General features: G+C 46.5%; 1 protein-coding gene across 1 annotated transcript in view; it reads left to right on the top strand.

The window, feature by feature from the left end:
• Positions 1-18,349, top strand: part of SLC28A3 (solute carrier family 28 member 3) — a gene marked incomplete at both ends in the record, with an annotated part of 116,320 nt that overhangs the window by 93,034 nt on the left and 4,937 nt on the right. Inside the window, 7 exons of the mRNA XM_080709002.1 lie at positions 653-730; positions 3,655-3,735; positions 5,443-5,523; positions 8,310-8,435; positions 11,322-11,452; positions 13,169-13,337; positions 14,067-14,264. Of these exons, the coding sequence (XP_080565128.1) occupies positions 653-730; positions 3,655-3,735; positions 5,443-5,523; positions 8,310-8,435; positions 11,322-11,452; positions 13,169-13,337; positions 14,067-14,264 (864 nt within the window). The remainder of the gene's footprint in view (positions 1-652; positions 731-3,654; positions 3,736-5,442; positions 5,524-8,309; positions 8,436-11,321; positions 11,453-13,168; positions 13,338-14,066; positions 14,265-18,349) is intronic.

Raw genomic sequence — 18,349 nt, 5'->3', positions numbered from 1 at the left:
AAGACATATCAGAAACAGGTTTCTACGTCTGCGGTATTTGACCCAAATCTTAGTTCCATAGCATGAGTTACAGCAGAGGTTCCTGACACTTACTTGACTTAATGCCTCCTTTCCAGAAGAAAAAAAAAAAATAAGTGTCCACCCCAGAAATCTACCTTCTTTAAGCAAATAAAGTGAAGATGCAGGGAAACAAATTTGAGTTTTTTTATGGATCCTGTGTTTCATTCTAGCGCTTCCCATGAGACAGTATCACCTACCTGGAAACCTGTGATTATCAGACAAAGCTTGTTTACGTGGATTACATTAATCTGTCTAGTTTGTGATGTCTGCCCCTTATTTATACCACCTATTGCATCACTTGCCTGTCCCTGATGGCCCGGTCACCCTGCCCAATGGGTGTCACACTTCTGAGATGGTTTCCCAGAGAAAAGGGGTTCTTTTGCATTCGTGGTAACCACAGCCACCCTTGTACCGTCTGTACACAGCTCTAATTCAAAAACACACTTCCATGCCGTCCCTTGGAGGAGTAAAGCTAAGAACAAGAACCTGTGAACAAACTCCCATCCAGAGAGTTTGCTCAGAGCCTGGTGCTCCTGAAGCTTGTAGACACCACTTCGCTGGATGTAATTCTCCTTTTCTTTCTCCAACTCAGACTTTTCTGGGGTACACGGATGCTGGTGCAATATTTGTCTTTGGTGAGAAATACACAGACCACTTCTTTGCATTTAAGGTAAATTTTCTACGTAGTCACTGTCTTTTCAGCATCTTCTCGGTCTTTGTAGATGTTCAGATAGAATTGAACTCAAAACCAGGGGTCTGCTTGCCGGGCGGAAGGTAGGCGTGCAGCGTCACCACCCTTTTTTATTTACGGTGAAGGCCATGGGCTGCCCACGTTTCACTGTGTCGCTTCTGTAGAGCATTAGGGGAACATCTAGAGGAGGTTAGAAATACTTAGATATTGGGAGGGGGGGTTGGTGAGGGGGGTTTTGTAACATTGCCCGAAAAATCCTATTGGGGTAATAATATCTGGGGTTTCAGGGAAAACAATATTATGTGCCCAACAATGAATAGGCTTGTGGTCCCCAACGGCTTCCAGGTCCAGGGCCAGTAGATGGCTCCGCACTTGGGAAACCCTTTAGTCCCAGGCAAATTGGAACTAAATTGGTCGACTCTAGCAACCCATGCTCTTCCAGAGCCATATTCATGCTAAATCCTTCTCATCTCTCCTTCAGCACAGCCTCTGCCCAAGCAAGCCCAAAGCCTGGGCCTTCTCCTAATCAAAAGAAGGATATTATTTTACAGAGAAGAAAGTCTGGCCTCTGCCCAGGCACAGTCTGTTTTCTCCCAAGGTTCCCATAAGCCCCAGAAAGTTCTAGGGAAGTCCCTAGATATACTCTTCTGAGTCAGAAAGGTATATTTGGGTTGTCCGTCAGCTTTCTTTTTTTGTGGCATTATTATTTCTACATTTCTACACTTTCTCCCTTAGAGACTCCAAATTTACCTCCAAATTACCCTGGCTTCCATTAGGCCATCGTTCGCTGTTGGCTGTTTTAAAAAAAAATACGCCTTTATTAACACATAAAAATTGTTCATATTCACGACATTCGAATACATGTATACAATATGCCATGATCAGATCAAAGTCTGAATCTTTTCTAAAACTCTGATAGGATGCTTTTGTGCTGAGATAAGTCAGCCTTTATCTAAAAGGCCAAGTGTTTATAGAGTGAGAGAGAGATATGCTCATACCTCTTGAATTCAGAATTGGAAAAAGTCACAAGGAGGTAGTAACTTGCTACCCAGACTACATGGGCATCTTCCAACCTGTTGTCCCTCATCCCCCTGGGGAGTTGTCTCTTTTTTCCCTGCCAATGCAGAATCCCTGGGTGAGTCTGTTTAAGTCCCTCAAGCTTTCAAGAACACTCTGCCTACCCATTAAAGCTAATAAGAGGCCTGTAGAGAGAGAGTGCTGAGCCTGGTACAAAATGTCTCAATATAGATTATTAATAGGTTGTTCTAAATTAGACCCTGTACAGATTGTCCCTGGTCATGCTGTTCCTCCGGTGGCAGCTCATCTCGGGCGGTTGAGCTGGGGAACAGTAGACCAGGGGCCAGTGGGCAGCTGTGTGTGGTCTGGGCAGGTGGGAGCTGCTCCCTGCAGAAAGGCAGGTGCAGTGAATGTTCCCAGACAGCACTGGAAAAACAGGATCTAAGAAAATACGACCTTCTGTAACACAGAACTAAGCCGGTCTCCAAAATGTAAACCCTTTCCTAATGGTCAAAGAATCTATGGGTCAAGTAATTTCCAGAGCTGAAAGAAAGAGTGTACTCTAACAGGGGCGCTGTAGAAGCAGCAGCCGTGCTTTGTCTGTTCCACGTAGCTACCACAAATAGCGATCTGCGGCGGCTCACGGTTCATCTGGACCCAGGATACTCTGCTAACGAGTGGTGAAGCTGCTGTCTCTTTAATACCAGGACAGTAAGAATATATATATTCAAAAATATATTCATATCTAGGTATACATATATACATACATATGCACATATACATTTAGTACTGGTGATTGAATCCAGGGGTGTTCTACCTCCAAGCTTTTATTTATTTTTATTATTTTTTACAATTATTTATTTATTTATTTAATTTTGAAACAGGGTCTTATTAAGTTGCTAAGGCTGGCCTCGAACTTGTGATCCTCCTGTCTCAGCCCCCCAAGTACTGTGATTACTAGCATGTGCCACCATTCCCAGCAGCTCCAGAATAATAAGAATATTTGCCAGTGTTTTTCATTTGTTGAGAGTCATTACAAATCCTCTCCCCAAAACATATTCTTTCTCTGAGTAAGAAAAGCCCATCACAGGAAAAAAGTCACATTTTCTACAAACTACACTTGCCTTAGTTGACTTTCTCTTGCTATAACAAAATCCCTAAGGCTGGATAAGTTTTAAAGAATAAAAGGTACAATTAGCTCACGGTTCTGAGGCTGGGAAGTCCAATATCAAGGTGTCGGCATGGGCAAGGACATTTCTGGGGCATGGTAATGTGGCAGAGGGAATCACATGGCAAGATAGTAAGCGAGCCAGCCGGGACCTCCCCTCCTCTTAGAGAGAGCGCCACTACCGCCCTCATGGCGAATCACATTCACGACCTCGTCTAGCCCAAATCGCTTCCCCCAAACCCCACCTCCAAACACCAGTAACATAAATTTGGGGGTTAAGTTGCAACACCTGAACTTTGGAGGGACACATTCAATCCATTTCAATACTCAAGCCTGTCCAAAAGAAATTAGAATAAGAGACTAGCTGGATACACTAGCACATGCCAACACTCAGGAGGCTGAGACAGGAGGGTTGCAGGTTTGAGGCCAGCCTGAGCAACTTAGTGAGACCCTGTTTAGATGAATGAATGAATAAATGAATGAATGAAGACTTGGAGTATAGCTCAGCAGTATAATACCCTGGGTTCAATTCCTGATGCCAAAAGAAAAAGGGAGAGAGACTGCAGAGCAGGATGCTGACTGCAAACAAGTGCAGTCTAACTCCAGAGGAGTGGCAGTAGTCAGGATGCCTGTGGTGGAGAAAGGAGGCACGAGGAGGCTGTGAACACACGGCGGTCACTGGGCCGCGCTGACCCAGGCCTCCCGCCCCTCCGCCCAGGTCCTGCCGATCGTGGTCTTCTTCAGCACGGTGATGTCTATGCTCTACTACCTAGGACTGATGCAGTGGATCATCAGAAAGGTACCGCGGCTGGGAGGGGCTGGGTGCAGGTGCAGAGCTGATTATCTCACGTACAAAGTCCTAGATGTCTTTTATCCAAGCACTGCCAAAGGCCTCTTCTCCTTTTCTCTTCTTACAAAGATTCATCTCCACTACCTACCACCCAAGCGTTTACATTCAAACCCCCAAATCCATCTGCAGAGGAAGTTTGATCTCAGGGACTTCTACCAGGGCTTTGATGATTCGCCCACTGGGTATCTATGAAACAGTAGCGGTTACTTCCTTGGCCAAGCCGTTGAGGTCAGATCCCTGCCAGGTCGTCCCTTCTCGCGGCCACACACACCATGCCCTGCACAGGCACTGTCTGCCTTCGGGAGGGGACCAGAGCGGGTCCACATGGCCTTGGAGTTGCCAGAGAAACAAAAGCAGGAAGGAGAAGTGCTTTTCACCCTGGAGGAGTTTTTTAAGGACACGTTTTTTTAAATAAAAAGGTTAATCTCATTACTGCTGCTTCAGCAACTGACTCCTACCCACATGTTAGATCAGAAAACCAGAAAATTTGTCAGCTAGTTTGCATGCACATGAGCACAGAGTGGTGCATGCAGGCTTGGGGGACAGCCCAAACTCTTCTCTGGTCCCCGTAAATAAAGCAAAATATAGAAACAGAAAGAGAGGGCGAGGGCAACCAAAACACCAGCAGAGTTCAGAAGCACAACAGCTAGGGCTCTAGGGTTCATAATTTTCTGGTTGTTAGTATAAGCATTCAGAATTATTACCTCATGTGTAAGCATGAGTGAAAAAAAGATAGGAGAAAGAATGCAGCTGGAAGCCCCCACCCGAGATGGGTACCACAGTCTCTGGTTGAAAGGTATATTAGTCAGTTTCCCATTACTATAATAAATATCTGAGACAATCAACTTACCAAGAGGAAAGGTTTGTTTCGATTCCCAGATTTGGAGGTTTCAGTCCATAATTAATTCACCCTGGTAGTTTTGGGCCTGCGATGAGAGAGTGCCTAGTGGGACAGAGATGCTCCCCTGATGGCCAAGATGTGAAGGGAAAGGGAGGAGCCTGGGGCCTCACAATCCCCGTCAACTGCACAGCCCCCTCCACCCAAGACCTCCCACTAGGCTCCACCTCCTAAAGTTTTCACCATCTCCCAGTCCTGCCACAGACCGGGGACCAAGCCTTTAACATATGGACCTTTTGGGGACACTCCAATCAAAACTATCACAAAAAGCTAGCCCAAAAGTGGGACCCAGATACCATGTCCATCTGAACCAAGTAGAGAGAATGCAACTTCAACTACACCCCACTACTCACCACTGGGTGACCTCTGACAAAACTACTGTCCAGTGCTTTGGTCTCCTTCTCTATAAAATGGGCATAATTATAGGACCTACTTCAAAGAATTAAGAGTAAATGAATTATCCAGGTCAAAGGCTTACAACTATACCCAGAAGGCAGAAAAGCCCGCCATGAGTGTCAGCAATTATCATTTATTACCTATAGAAGTCCATTTGTATAGTGTTCAAAAGTATGAATGATGGCTCAGACATAGCACTCGAGTAGAGGGATTTGACCAGCCTGCTCTGCGGGGCGACTGTGTTCAGCACCATCACCAACTGGCCAACATTTGGCTCCTGTTTAAAGATTCCTGCCTCTGCTTTGAAACTCGTCATTGATACAAGTGGCTCCTCGCTGACTTCATCCCTTTCTTCCTTGTAGGTCGGATGGGTAATGCTCATGACTATGGGCTCTTCTCCTATTGAGTCTGTGGTTGCTGCAGGCAATATATTTGTTGGACAAGTAAGTTGTGATATCAAAAAGCAAACCCCCTGCTTAAACGGATAGTCTCTTTCCAAAACACAGAATAAGATATCATGGTGTAGTCATTTCTTTTAGTGTAGAGAGAAGGGTATAAAATAGGAAATTTCTACTATTTTGTTTTGTTTTGTTTGCGGATTTGGGGATGGAACCCAGAGACATCTGACCTCCGAGCTACACCCCCTGCCCTATTTTTTATTCTTTATTTTGAAACCGGGTCTCACTGAGTTGCAGAGGGCCTCACTAAGTAGCTGAGGCTGTCCACAAACCGTGATCCTCCTGTCTCGGCCTCCCAAATGCCAGGATTACAAGCGTGTGCCACCACAGCCGGCTGAAATTTCTACTATTGGCAGTGTCCAGATTCCAGAGAGAGAGAGAGAGAGAGAGAGAGAGAGAGAGAGAGAGAGAGAGAGAGATTAAGGAGGAGGAGGAGGAGGAGGAGGAGGAGGAGGAGGAGGAGGAGGAGGGGGAGAGGAGACTTATTCCTAGGTGTCTGGGTACACTGATATAGAATTAGTTTCTTAAAAGTTTGTGGACAGAAGAAAAGTTGAATCACTTTATTTAAAGCATTGGGCTTTTCATATATGAATTCTCAGCAAATCTTCTCTGAGTCAGTTGAATTGCTGAGGTCTCTGGTCAACTCTTCAAAGGCCAGTTGCTCTTCCCCTTAAAAGGATTTCACTGTGTCGAAGCTGCAAGCTTCCCGTTCTATACCACAGCCTCCCGTTCTATACCACCATGCCCACGGCCATGAAGGAGACCTCGAAGGCTTTGCACCAAGGACCATGCAGCTCCATAAACACTTATTCTCAACTTGTCTGAACTGGCCAGCTGTCTGTCTTAGCTGAGCCTGAACAAAGATGCTTTTAGGTTTTTTTCTTCTCATCCAAGATACATCTTCAGGCTCCAAATTTTCACCCCCCTCTCCCATCACAGAGATGGATGCTCTTTTGCCTGAAGTCCCTTTAAACAAAAAATCTGATACCAAGAAAAGTCCCTCAAAAATGTTAACAGGCTCCTGGTCACTTGGGATACAGAGCTGGAGGAGAGGGGCATCACAGGGATGAAGCCGAGTCGGCATTTGTCAGCACCACTGTCCCAAACCCAGGGACCAGACAAACACAGGGCTCCGCGTCCCAGGCCTGCAGCCACTCCAGGCTGAGCCTTCTTGGGAAGCTCGCTGGCCTGGAGCTGTCCTTAGTGGGGGGCGAGAGGGCAAAGTTCCTTCTCTAGAAGTTGAAGTATAATAATTATAATCAAAATCTCTCAGAACTAATTAAGGAAACATCTCTTAATTTTTTTTTTTATGGTACTGGGGGTGGAACTCAGGGACTTTTCTACCTCAAGGCTATACTCCCAGACCTATTTTATACTTTATTTGGAAACAGGGTCTCACTAGGTTGCTGAGAGCCTCACTAAGTAGCTGAGGCTGGCGCTGAACCTGTGCGATCCTCCTGTCTCAGCCTCCCAAGCACTAGGATTACAAGCGTGCGCCACCACGCCTGGCTAGGGCACCATCTTGGGTGTTCTATCTGCAGGAGAAGAAAGCTCATGCATTGGGTTCCTATTTAGCTTAAAAATTAAGGCTCAGTGCATTCAGTGATACAGAATAATTAGAAAACTGAAATTCCTCATGTGCTTTCTTTTTTTATCCTCCTTTGCAGCACTGGGGATGGAACCTAGGGGCTACACCCCCAGCCCTATTTTTTTTTTTTTTACTCTTTATTTTGAAACAGGGTCTCACTGAGTTGCAAAGGGCCTCACTAAGTAGAAGCTGAGGCTATCTGTGAACCGCGATCCTCCTGTCTCAGCCTCCCGAATGCTGGCATTACAAGCGTGCACCACCACGCCCAGCCTGCACATGCATGTCTGTGGTGCTCAATTTGACACAGAATATGCTAAAAGTCCAGCCCCGGCTGATGAGGAGCGAGCCTCGCCTGGCTGCCTGCCCTCCTCGGTGCGACTCGAGCATGCCCCACCCTCTCACCGGTTCCTTTCCAACTGGCAGAGGGGCTCTTTGACCCTCAGTTAAAAAAGGGCCTGAGGGCACCTGGCTTGGAGTCGCTGATCATTGTTTTAGACTTTTGCCCTCTTTCCCTGAGGTCTCAGAAGACAGGTTGAGTCTATCAAGAGGATGCTGGATATGGAAGATCACAATGGCTTAGGAATCCCCAGGCCACTGGGCCAACTCTTAGAAACGTGCGTAGAGTCCACTCCTAGAATAGGCAGAGGGCCCTGTATAACTAGCCTCAGAACTGTAAGATTTACCCATGGCCGGATATTGATGGAGTGGGCTCTCGAGATAGTGTGCCCTCTCTTGAGACGCAGCAGAATCACTTGGAAGGGCCAGGCATGGTGGCACAGCCTATAATCCCAGGACATGGGAGGCTTGAGACAGGAGGCTCTCAGGCGGGAGGCCAGCCTCAGCAACTTAGTGAGACCCTGTTTCCAAATAAAAAATAAAATAGGGGTGGGGGTAGGGTGGGGTACGGCTCACAGGTAGACTGTTCCTCTCTCTGCTCAATCCCCAGTATCACTTGGAAGGACTGTTAAAACACACATTGCTGGCACCATGCCTAGAGTTCCTGATACAGTACATTGGAGATTTGGAAATTTGAATTTCTGAGTCCAGGTGAGGCTAGCAGAGCTGGTCCAAGGTCACTCTTAGATCTACTGTTTTAGGGGATGAAATGTCGAGTAGATTGTTGACACACACTCCTAAGATTCTGAAGGTAATATTTAATCTAGTCACCGTTCTCTGCCTCCAGACGGAGTCTCCACTGCTGGTACGACCATACTTACCGCACATCACCAAGTCGGAACTCCACGCCATCATGACGGCTGGCTTCTCTACGATTGCCGGAAGCGTCTTAGGCGCCTACATCTCTTTTGGAGTAAGAATGTTTTAGAGTTAATTTATGCAAAATTCAAGTTCTTCTTTCTTTGTCATTGGTCTTCCTTTCTTTCCTTTTTTGCTTTCTCATTGCTGGTGGAAAAGAAAGCCAGGTGTGGAGGCCAGGTGTGGAGGCCAGGTGTGGAGGCCAGGTGGGTTGGCACATGCCTGTAATCCTACCACTTGGGAGGCTGAGACAGGAGGATCGCAGGTTTGAGACCAGCCTCAACTGAGCCCCTTGCCTCATAACTTAGACCCTGTTTCAAAATAAAGAAAAAAAATAGGGCTGGGGAGTGTATCTTGGAGATTAAATGTCCCTGAATTCAATCCCCCATACTGCAAAGTGAAATAAAATAAAAAGTAAAATAGGGATGGGGTGGTCGCTTGGAGGTAGTAGACTGGGTTGAATTCCCAGTTTCAAAAAGGGGGGGAGACCTTTTTTCTGGTATGGTAAAAATTGGTCATTGTTGCTTTGGCATTTAAAAGCGGTCACTGCAAAAAGTTAGAGATTTTCATGTTGATGTTTCCGCCACCTAAATGTGAATTATGGACAGACGTGGTGGAGCACGCTTGTAATCCCAGTACTTGGGAGGCTGAGACAGGAGAATCCCAGGTTCGCAGCCAGCCTCGGCTACTTAGCAACTTTGTGACACCCTGTTTCTAAATAAGGAATAAAAAAAAAAAAAATAGGGCCAGGGGGTGTAGTACAGAGGTAGAATGCCCCTGGGTTTAATCCTCAATACTGCAAAAACCAAACAAGTAAATAAAATAAATCTGAATTATGTCCAATAATAAATCAGAATAAAATCATTAGTAAAGTTACTCTAGCTGGAATTTAAACCTATGGAGAAAAAAATTACAAATGATTACTGCTATAGTCGAGATGCTCTGAATAGGCGTCAGCCAACAACGGCCCATGGTCACGTCCAAATCATCACTTGTTTTTGTAAATAAAGTTTTATTGGAAACTAGTTGCCCCCCTTCTTTGTCTTTGGCAGTTTTCATGATAATAGATTTGAGTGTTTGTGACCAAAAACCAAAAATATCTCCTCTCTGGCCCTTGACGAAGAAGATTTGTGGCCCCTGACCTACAACGGTGGTTCTCAAACCTTATTGCATATTGGAATCACCTGGGAATTTTTTTTTTTTTTTTTTTTTTTTTTGGTGGTACTGGGGTTCCTGGAAGCCCTTCTACCACCAGGCTACACTCCCAGACCTATTTTATATTTTTTTTTTAATTTGGAAACAGGGTCTCTTAAGCCAGCAAGGCTGGCTCCGAACCAGCACGATCCTCCTGTCTCTGCCTCCCAAGCGCAGGGATGACAAGCATGCGCCACCACGCCCGGCTCACCTGGGAATTTTTAAAGGCCCTAAATCCCAGGCCCATATGCAGGGTGATTAAGACAGAGTGTATTTGGGATGAGACCCATCCATTAGTGTTTTCCTAAAACTCCTCAGATTCCAGCGTGGAGCCAAGTTTGAGGGCTGCGTGTAGGTCCCCAAGCATAGGTTTATAAGCCGTGCATCGACACAGCCCCAGCGGAGAAATTTACTGATGCTCTGTCCACCTTGTGGCTCGGGAGACCAGGATTTCTTCCAGCGAGCTTCACTCCAGCCAGGCCCGGGAGAGCCATTGGTATGGAGAGAGGAGAAACTGCAGAGGACACGGTGCAAGGGGTCGCAGGTGCTGTCCCTGCCCCGCTGTGGGAGGGGGAGGGCAGCAGTGATCCTGGGACTCTGATCATGTAAGGAAAGTGAGTCCGGAGATGATGTGTGTGGAATGGGGAGGGGAGGAATAGACCAGCCATGGGGAAAACAGACCATTTTCAAATTCAAGGGACTCCAGGTAAATGAAGATTGTGTAAAGGCACCGAAGAAGACTTCAGAACAGCCAAAGAGAGGGGGAAGGGAGGTCCCTTCTCCACTGGACCAGGAGTCCTTTATATTTTTTATTTTGAAACAAGATCTAAGTTGCTAAGGGTCTCACTAAGTTGCTGAGATTGGCCTCAAACCTGCAATCCTCCTGTCTTAGGCTCCCAAATCCTGGAATTACAAGCATGCACCACCACGCCCAGCTCCAGATACCCCTACCTAAATGAATGCTGTAATGAAATATGGGCATTAAGGACTGTTTGTGTATTCACACAGACCACAGAGAGTTTGAGGGTCCTCTTGGGAAGTCCTTACAGTGCGGTATTAATTAGCTTTGGAAATGAGCAGATTTTTTTTTCCCCCCCAGTACTGGGGATGGAACCCAGGGGCATTCTACCTCTGAGCTACACCCCTAGCCCTATTTTTTATTCTTATTTTGAAACAGGGTCTCACTGAGTTGCAAAGGGCCTCACTAAGTAGCTGAGGCTGTCCACAAACCGTGATTCCCCTGTCTCAGCCTCCCAAATGCTGGGATTACAAGCATGCGCACATTTTGAGCAGATTTGGGCTTCGTGGTTTTGTTTTGTTTTGTTTTGTTTGTTTTTTGTTTTGTTTTTTTTGTTTGTTTTTTTTTTTTTTTTTTTTTTTTTTTTGGTGGTCGAACCCTTCTACCTCCGGGCTACACTCCCAGACCTATTTTATATTTTTATTTGGAAACAGGGTCTCTTAAGCCAGCGCGGCTGGCTTCGAACCTGCGCGATCCTCCCGTCTCCGCCTCCCAAGCCCGGGGATAACAAGCGTGCGCCACCACGCCCGGCCCTTCCTTAGCCCTCGGACTCGCAAGGTGATGCCAAGACGGGGCGCATTGAACAAAGCAGCTCTTCCAACCTCCTCGGGAGCATCATTTCCTGGCATCGAGTCTGCCCCACACACCCCTTCCCTCGTGGCTTCGGACCACAGTCTGAGCACGAGGACGAGGCTCAGCCCGTCTGCTTGCCTCCTTCTGCACTCACAGGTTTCGTCCACCCACCTGCTGACGGCTTCAGTCATGTCAGCGCCCGCATCGTTGGCTGTTGCTAAACTATTCTGGCCTGAAACAGAAAAGCCTAAAATAACCCTCAAGAATGCCATGAAAATGGAAAATGGGTAAGTGGAACATGTCACCTAATTAACAACAACGCCAGCTGGGGTGGGGGAGTCCAAACTCAAAACACAGCAAAAACAGGATAGCAGGAAAGCACAGTGAACTGTGCTATTAAAATACATTTAATTTCCCGGTGACTATTTAGAATCGACTGAAAACATATTGCTTCAACACTCCAGGAAAGCCTTTCTAAACACCTGGATGTGAATATATTTCCTTAGCTGTTCACTGTAAGGGTATTTTATTCTAAATATAGCATAGAGTTGTTTGTTTGTTTGTTTGGTTGGTTGGTTGGTTGGTTGGTCTGGTCTGGGGATGAAACCCAGGGGCATTCTACCTCCAAGCTACACTCCCAATCCTCTTTAAATTTTTTTTCTTTTGAAACAAGGTCTCACTAAGTTGCTGGGGCTGGCCTCACATCTGTGGTCCTCCTGTCTCAGCCTCCCATAGACTTTATTGAGCCTGGATTTAAGGCTAGTGGAGAGATACAGAATAGGCATTTCTGGAGCTTCCTCTCATATAACAAAGCCAGTTTGCTTTCTTTGTTTTGATTTGGTTTTCCCTGTTAAGAAAGAAAGAGCAGCAAGATATAAAATATTCAAAAGTATTTCGTTAAATAACATAATTCATCACCCAACACGTGTCTGGGACTCATCCCTTATTGGTTTGGAAAGTGAATTGTGACCCAATTTGGAAAAGCAAATTGCCAAAGGATGCGGTAATGGTTGAGCATCCCTAACCCAAAACTCTAAACCCCACATGCCCCAAATCCAAGACTTTTTGAACTCTGCTTAATACCACAAGTAGGAAATTCCACACCATTGAACTTTGTTTCATGCCCAAGATTGTTAAAAATATCATATAAAGTTTTTTTCAGGCCACGTGAATAAGGCATTATGAAACATAGTTTGGGTCTAATCTCCAAGACATCTCAATATGTATATGCAAAATATTCCAAAATCTGAAACACATCTGGTCTCTCAAGCCCTTCGGATAAGAGATATTGAACCTATAAACGATTCTGCTTATCAAGTTAGCAGTCACACACATTTGCACAGTGTATTGCCTAGGGATACAGACACGTAGGAAAATTGTAAGTAAAGTAAGTGATAAGCCAGTGTCAGGGAGCCAGATACCCCGAGACTACAGGAGTGGGGAGGGGATCCGGGGCAGTATCAAGGGATTAAAGAGGATGTGACACTAATTTTCTTAAGTAAAGTGATAGATACAGGTCTTCCTTAAACTATTTTCTTTCCATAAATATCTTATTAATATTGTCCAACAGCTACTATTAGTAATTAATTTTTAAACCTATAATATTTTATCATTTCCCAGTTTTCATTATAAATGTCTCAAAGTAAAAACATAATGGGTCTATGGACGTAGCTCAATGGTTTAGCCAAGTGTTTAACATGTATGAAGCCTTGGGTTCAATCTCTAGCACACACACGCGCGCACACACACACACACACACACACACACACACAGAGTTAGATACCTCTATGCCCACCATCTGTATATATTCAACAACTTAAAACCCACCATGATTCATGATTTCAGGGGATTCGGGTGAGTATTTGACCAAGACACGGGCCTGAAGGCTCTCCTCTTACTCAAATGAGCTCGGATTCTGCCATTCCTGCACCTGCGGTATGTACCCACTGGTAACCCTGTGGTGTCCACCTTGGTAATTCTGGAATCTCAATCTTTTGGTGAAGTGATTCAAGGAATCTTCTGGAAGCTGCGAGCCAGGGAGCATCCTCCTCCATCCCTCTGGTGGCAAACATCGCCGTGAATCTCATCGCCTTCCTGGCCCTACTGTCTTTTGTGAATTCAGCCCTGTCCTGGTTTGGAAACATGTTTGACTACCCGCAGCTGAGTTTTGAGGTATAATTCTGCCAGGCTTCTGTGCTGGATGGTTTTAGAATAAGTCCACGGGCAGCCCTCCCTGATCCCTCTGGCCTGCTCTCACACACTGCGGAAGCTCCTCCCCAACCCCTTCTCTGTCTCCTCTCAACCCTCTTTTCCCCTGACTCCTTCCCCAGGAATCTAGGTTGCTTCATTTCCAGCCTCAACTCCTGTCTCAGTCTGTTTTCTGTTGTAATAACGGAATAAAGAAAAAAGATGTACTTGGCTCAGTTCTGCAGACTGGGCATCCAAGCCAATGCTGCATCTGCTCAGCCTCTGGTGAAGGCCCCTTGCTGACACCTGCGTGCTGGAAAAGCAAAACGGGCAAGCGGCCCTACCAAGGACCAGGGGAGACAGACGAGCCCAGCCACTTCTTAACAATGTTCTCCTTGGAGTACAGATCCATTGCAGAGACGATGAATCCAGTTCCATGAGAAAAACGTTAATCTGTCTTCAGGGCCCCGCCACCCCTTAGCATCATTACTTTGGGGACCAAGCATTAGTGTGCATCTCCGTGAAGGCAAGCATGGCTTAAATGGCCACAGCAGGAGTTAAAGTAGCCATAGCAGCTCCCAAAAGGTAAAGATGGGTAGCTGGATGTGAAGGGATCTCTTGTGCCTGAAGGAGACAGAGGAGGCAGGACCAACCTTGTCACGAGGGTGAGGCAGAAGGGTGGCTCCAACCAAGCATCCCTTCTTGTTCTTGCAGCTGATCTGCTCCTACGTCTTCATGCCGTTTTCCTTCATGATGGGAGTAGACTGGCAAGACAGCTTTATGGTTGCCAGACTCATAGGTTATAAGACGTTCTTCAATGAATTTGTGGCTTATGAGCACCTGTCAAAATGGATCAATTTGAGGAAAGAGGCTGGACCCAAATTTGTGGATGGCGTTCAGCAATATATGTCGGTGAGTCAACAGTCCCGTTTTCCAGTAGGTCTCTTCACATGAACACGTTTACCATCCAGCAGCATGTGCCTCTGTTTACCAGGCACTATGCTAGCACTTGAGTTATGTCAGTAAACAAAACAAAACCCCCCTTTCTTGTGGCGCTCATAATGTACACGGCACCCCGTTATTTTCAGCTCTGCTGAATTGTGCGTGGAGGGTAGGGAAGAGAAATGCAGCTAAACCGTATCATTGTGATGATTTACTTTTGAGGCCTAGAGACACCAATCTATAGTCATGTGAGCTAGGGCTGCAATCAACCAACCAATAGATATTCATCGAATGTATTCCATGTGCAATGCAGTAGGTACCAAGACCATAACATTAAGCAGGTCACAAGACCCTGTGTTAGTCAGCTTTGCATTACTGTGGCAAAATACCAGAGTTAATCAACTTATAAGGATGAAAGGTTATTTTGGTTCATGGTTTCAGTCTATTGTCTTTTGGCCCTCTGGCTTTTGGACCTGGGTGAGGCAGTGTATCATGGTGGGAGTGTATAGTGGAGGAGGCCTGTTTACCTCAGGGGAGCAGAGAGGAAGAGGAGGGTGTGGGGTCCTGGTATCCACTTCCAGGGCACTCCCTCAGTGAACTAACTTCCCTCCACAAGGACCCACCTCCTGACGGTTCCACTTCTCAGTACCAGCAAGGGCTAGGGATCAAGCCTTTAATTCATGGGCTTTGGGGGCATACAAAAGTAAGATTATAGCAGGCCCTGCACTCGTGGTGTTGGTGTCCGGTGATCATGCAGCCCTCCTCCTTCCAGCTAAAGGGTTGTTATGAGCTCTGAGAAGCTGCTAGTGCAACATAGTACCTGGCCAGCCTCCAGAAATAGTAAGATGCTATTGCTGCTGTCCAGAGGAAGGAGGGCAGGACAAGGCTCGGGTCTGTGATCGGAAGCCTCGAGTAGGCACCCCAACCATGTCAGCACCTCAGAGGAGCCACATGCCGAGAGCTGCCCACGTCTGCCTGGACTCGGAGCCAGGGAACTCAGGGGAGACTCTATTTGCAGCTGAATCTCATTCTCTCCCCCTGAACACGTCACAGGTGGGAACCCTAAGGGAAACTGAACTTTTCTGACCACCACTACTCATTGAAAAAAAATCCCATGAGTTTAATGCCCCACATGCCTTGGGTTTTCAAAGGAAAAAGGAAGGAATGTTTGCTGCCCGTGCATTGAGACCGCTCACCCGGATGCACCGCCATCCCCAAAGACCAATCGTGCTGATACCCAAGTACCCCAGTCTGCTCCAGGACAGTACTGACTTCGATTTTCCGTTGGGGGCACGCTGACCCACGCATCTGATACGAGCAGGCCTCTGTGGGCTTCTGTTTCTCACATTCCGCTTCTTCAACCGACCTCCCGGTGGAACTTGGCCAATTACCCTCATTGTTTGAATGTCACCTAAACCCGTTTCTTTCCCTGCCAAAAGTAAACAATAGGCTAAATTAAGTGAAATGTTTCTCCTGCCAGTTGCCAGGAGGACGTAGTTTTGTTTAATGAGCAAAGCAAGCTGCCAGTTGTGGCATTGCTAAGCAGTTGTGTGCAAAGGTTGTTGAGAAAACGGAGATAGAACTGCCGCGCTGAGCTGGCCTTGGGGCCCAGGCAAAGGCGGGGACCGGAGCACAGGTGGGCGCGTGAGCCCAGTGGCCTCTGCTGCTGTTGAGTCGCGATGGAAACGGCATTTCATTACTCCAAAAATGTTCTGATTTCCAATCAACGAAGTGGGGAAGAACCTCGGCGATTTCTGCTTACCAACCGACAAGAGGTTGGATGTGTCCTGACACTGTCCTAGAAAATATGCCACATGAGCGTGGTCCACAAGGCACATCCCTAGTGGTACCGAGATGTGAAGCCAGAATGGCTAGGTGGTACCCAGGCTCAGAGAACAAGCCTTTTATTTCTTCATCAATTTTTGTTTCTTAAAGATAATATTTGCAGCCAGGCACAGTGGCACGCACCTGTAGTCTCAGGACTTGAGAGGCTGTAGTCTCAGGACAAGAGGATTGCAGGTTCAAGACCAGCCTCAGCAAATTAGGAAGATCCTGTTTTAAGATTTACAAAAGGGCTGGGGGTGCAGCTCAGAGGTAGAATGCCCCTGCATTCAATTTGCAGTATTCCCCCCTTAAAAAGATAATATTTTATGTTTGTTTGTTTGTTTGTTTGTTTAGATATAATGCATACCATGGTATAGAATTCAAAATGTACAAAAAGAGAGAAAAGTAAATCATCCTCCCCATTTCTCTGCCCCTCTGCGGAGGAGCCTGTGCTCACTGTTCTTAATCTTTCTTTTTCTTTCTTTTTTCACTCAGTCTTGGGTAACTTTCCATATCAGTGCCTGTGGCATAATATTCTATCGCACCATAATTCATCTAACCATGCTTGCTGGTGGACACGGATAGCAATTTTTTGCTATTAGCAGTAGCCCCTGATGGCCGTCCTTGTACTCAGAGCATCTCTGCTCAGATACTGGAGAGCTGTGGAGTGCGTTGCTGTTATTTTCCTAGTGTAGCTTCTCCCGTTCCATCAGGTAGTCTTTCACATTGTGGGCATAGGCACAATGGAACCATCCAACCTCCCTGTCTTCTTATAAAGCCGTGCGTGGCCACATCTGTGTATCCCCTCCCCAGAGCCCTGATGGGGAAAAGAAGTCCTTCATTCCAGCTCTCTCCGCACCCTCTCTTAATAAGCATGCCTGCTATTGAAGGCAATCGAACTAAATTCAAAGCACTAGAAAGAGCGGAGCACAGGATGGGCTTTTCCAGGAACCCTGGATTGCTCAAATACTCAATATTTTTCCCCTGCCTGCTATATGCCCGCTGCCTGAAAATCTCAACAAAGGAATTCTCAGAAACTATTAAAGAGGGCCTTGTGAGCAACAACAAAAAATTTACCGTGACCACTTGAATCTTGAATGTGAGCTTTCAAAAATCCAGTTAGCACAAGAAAAATAAGAAGGTACTACTTTGTGAATGTAGCATTTGTGTGGTTTGTTCTTTGAATCAAATCATAGAGATTGGGGGGGGGGGCTACTGGAAAAGACAGTTATTGTCCCAGTGATGTGGGTAGCTTTGCCAGGTCGGTGTGCTATGGTGATAGCAGCCCGATCACTCTCCAGAGCCAACCCGACACGGCAGCGCCTGCCACACACAGCACCTGTTGGCCTGGCACAGAGCGCGTGGCATGTGCTTCGGCAAACCCACCTCGGTCTTCTCGCTGCCCTCTGAACGGGCTGCTCATCCTCCTGCTTCCGAGTGGGGGTCCTAATACCCTTGGGTGGCCAGAGCTGAGGAGCCCAGGCCAGCACACAGCCAGCCAGACTGGAAGGAAGCTCCCATGACATCCCAGAGTTCCCTACCAGGGCAGTTCCTCCATTTCCCTCCTGGCCCGAGTTGTCATCAACCCTTTGAAGACTGGTCCCCGGCAGCCCGTGGTCTACCTTACACTGTCGGTTACTTCTGCCTGTTTCAGTGAGCGGCTCAGCATCCGTGCCGTCATGTACAATACCCCTCGTTCTTGCAGGGAAGTCTTCTATTGTATAGGGATGCACAATTCGCTTATCCACTTTCCTACTGGAAGACATGTGAGTTGTTTAGAGTATGGGACAATTAGGAGTCAAACTGCTGTAAATATTCATGTTGTGTCTTCTTGTGGGCTCGTGTTTGTACTTCTCTTAGGGAAATGGTTGGTACATACAGGTGGTGTGTTGACTTGGTAAGAATCTTCAGTAAACTGGGTGTGGTGGTGCTTGTAATCCCAGCATTTGGGAGGTGAGCCCGGAGGATCCCGGTTCACGGACAGCCTCAGCTACTTAGTGAGGCCCTCTGCAACTCAGTGAGACCCTGTTTCAAAAATAAAGAATAAAAAAAATAGCTGGGAGTGTAGTTCGGAGGTAGAATGCCCCTGGGTTCTATCCCCAGTACTGCAAAAATAAAACATTTTAAAAATTTAAAAATTTTAAAAAAGAATCTGCAGTTAAACAGGTTGTGTATCTCTTCCTGCCAGCAATGAATAAGAATTTCAGTTGCTTTATATCTTGCCACACTTA

The sequence above is a fragment of the Muscardinus avellanarius genome (assembly GCF_963383645.1).
Source record: "Muscardinus avellanarius genome assembly, chromosome: 13".
Taxonomy (NCBI): Eukaryota; Metazoa; Chordata; class Mammalia; order Rodentia; family Gliridae; genus Muscardinus; species Muscardinus avellanarius.
This window is presented reverse-complemented; position numbering and strand designations above follow the sequence as displayed.